Genomic DNA, 2,061 nt, shown 5'->3' on the forward strand with positions numbered 1-2,061 from the left:
GTGATTTTGGAGTCCCCCAAAATAAAGTCTGTCACTGTTTCCACTGTTTCCCCAACTATTTGGCATGAAGTGTTGGGACCAGATGCCTAATCTTACCTTTCTGAATGTTGAGTTTTAAACCAACTTTTTCACTCAGAAGCGATTACACTAGAATGTAGCTTCCTTTCAAATGTCTAATTTTCTCATAAAGTAGAGAGATTATAGGTGAACAGAGCCGAAGGACAAGAACATTTGAATTTCATCTGAGATTATGGTTTGGAGAAGGAGGCATATGCTGATCCTTGAAAGATGACAATTCAGTGTCAAACACTCATCCACTGTAGATATTATGCCAGCCACTATGGTAGGGACAGTGATGAAACACACCTGAATAGCTAACGTGTTCTGGTAGGTACCAGTGAGTTTTTGTCACCAAGGATTTATGTACACTTCCCTAAACTCCCTTCTTATGACAGACACTTGTTGATCATGCTTTTTCTTTCCACAGATGTGAGACTTCAAATCTAAATTTTCATGCAAAAGGAAATAACTCTTACTTCTCTGTAGCACTTCTCAGCTTATAAGACACATTTGAAAATTACAATTAGTAGCCTCACAGACACAGAGGAATTTATGGAAGTTTGGAGCACTTAGATGACTGTAGAGTCATGTAGAGTTGAAACCACTAGGAGAATTCAGATCTCATGGAGACAGCCCAGTGCTTTATCAGTAAATTATAACCTCAAACATTGTCCTAGAGATGTTTTACAGGTGACAAGATCTGAGTGTTTGAAGAAATGGAAAGCATCATGGGAAAAAATAAGAAAGACTTGAAAGGAGAACTGGGGCAAATTACCAAGGATATGCTCCACAGTCACCATGACTGTGCTCTTTTTATTCTGAGACAGTCAGATCATAATGCTTTCAAGATTAACAAGTATCATTCTTTATTCTTTGTAGGTAATACAGGCTCAGGAAGGTATTACTTGCTGGATGGATGTCCTCGGGCCTCCCAACAAAGTGACTGAATTTATCTTCCTGGGACTCCCACAGAATCCACACCTGCAGAAAATACTCTTTGTTGTCTTTTTGTTCATCTTCCTGTTTACTGTGTTGGCCAATCTGCTCATTGTCATCACTATCTCCCTCAGTCCCACACTTTCTGTTCCCATGTACTTCTTTCTCACTTACTTGGCCTTATTAGATACTTCCTTCACCTTTGTGAGCATGCCCAAAATGATGATTGATCTATTGTACCAGAGGAAAACCATCTCCTGGGGTGGCTGCCAAACTCAGCTCTTTTTGGAGCACTTCATAGGAGGATCAGAGATCTCTGTCCTCACTGGCATGGCCTATGACCACTATGCGGCCATCTGTAAGCCTTTGCACCACACGACCATCATGCAACCATCACGAGACAGGAGTTCTGCTAGTTCCTGGTGGTGGCGGCCTGGATTGGAGGGATCCTGCGTGGTACAGTCTAGATCCTTTTCTCAATGGACTTTACATTCTGTGGTCCCAATGTCATTGACCATTTTGTGTGATTTCTTCTCCCTGTTGAAACTTGCCTGCAGCGACTGCTATAGGCTGGGAATAGTGGTGGCAGCCAACAGTGGGGGCATGTGTTTGCTTCTTTTTGTCATCCTAGTCACCTCCTACATAGCTATCCTGAGCTCCTTGAAATTCCATGGCTCTGAAGGATGGCAAAAAGCCCTCTCTACATGTGTCCCACTTTATAGTAGTGGCTCTCTTTTTTGGTCCTTGTATGTTCACCTACACATGTCCTGTGGCCATTTACCTTGAGGACAAGTGGGTGACTATGTTCTTTGCAATCCTCTGTCCCATGTTAAATCCTATCATTTACACAGTGAGAAACACAGAAGTGAAAAAAGCTATGAGGAATCTGTTGAAGCAGAGGGTCACTTAGGATATTCAGGATGCCAAGAAAGTGATTATTTATATACATAGGAAGGATTATATCTGCTTTAGATTGTGAGAAAAAAGTTAATAAATTTTGCAGCTCATTGATGAAAAAGAAAGGCCTATAAAATAATATTTGTTTAATATTTATTAACAGATTGG

At 41.0% G+C, this 2,061-nt stretch overlaps 1 protein-coding gene across 1 annotated transcript; it reads left to right on the forward strand.

Annotated features, from left to right (window-relative positions):
- The first annotated feature begins 972 nt into the window (after nt 1-972).
- Nucleotides 973-1,782, forward strand: LOC122703155 (olfactory receptor 140-like). The gene has a single exon (XM_043917209.1). It carries the CDS (start codon nt 973-975, stop codon nt 1,780-1,782), a length of 810 nt encoding a protein of 269 aa, XP_043773144.1.
- The last annotated feature ends 279 nt before the right edge of the window (nt 1,783-2,061 follow it).

This window comes from Cervus elaphus, chromosome 11 (genome assembly GCF_910594005.1).
Source record: "Cervus elaphus chromosome 11, mCerEla1.1, whole genome shotgun sequence".
Taxonomy (NCBI): domain Eukaryota; kingdom Metazoa; phylum Chordata; class Mammalia; order Artiodactyla; family Cervidae; genus Cervus; species Cervus elaphus.

Excerpts from the sequence above, each read along its gene's own strand:
- LOC122703155 (XM_043917209.1), top strand. The coding sequence starts at position 973 with ATGGATGTCCTCGGGCCTCCCAACAAAGTGACTGAATTTATCTTCCTG.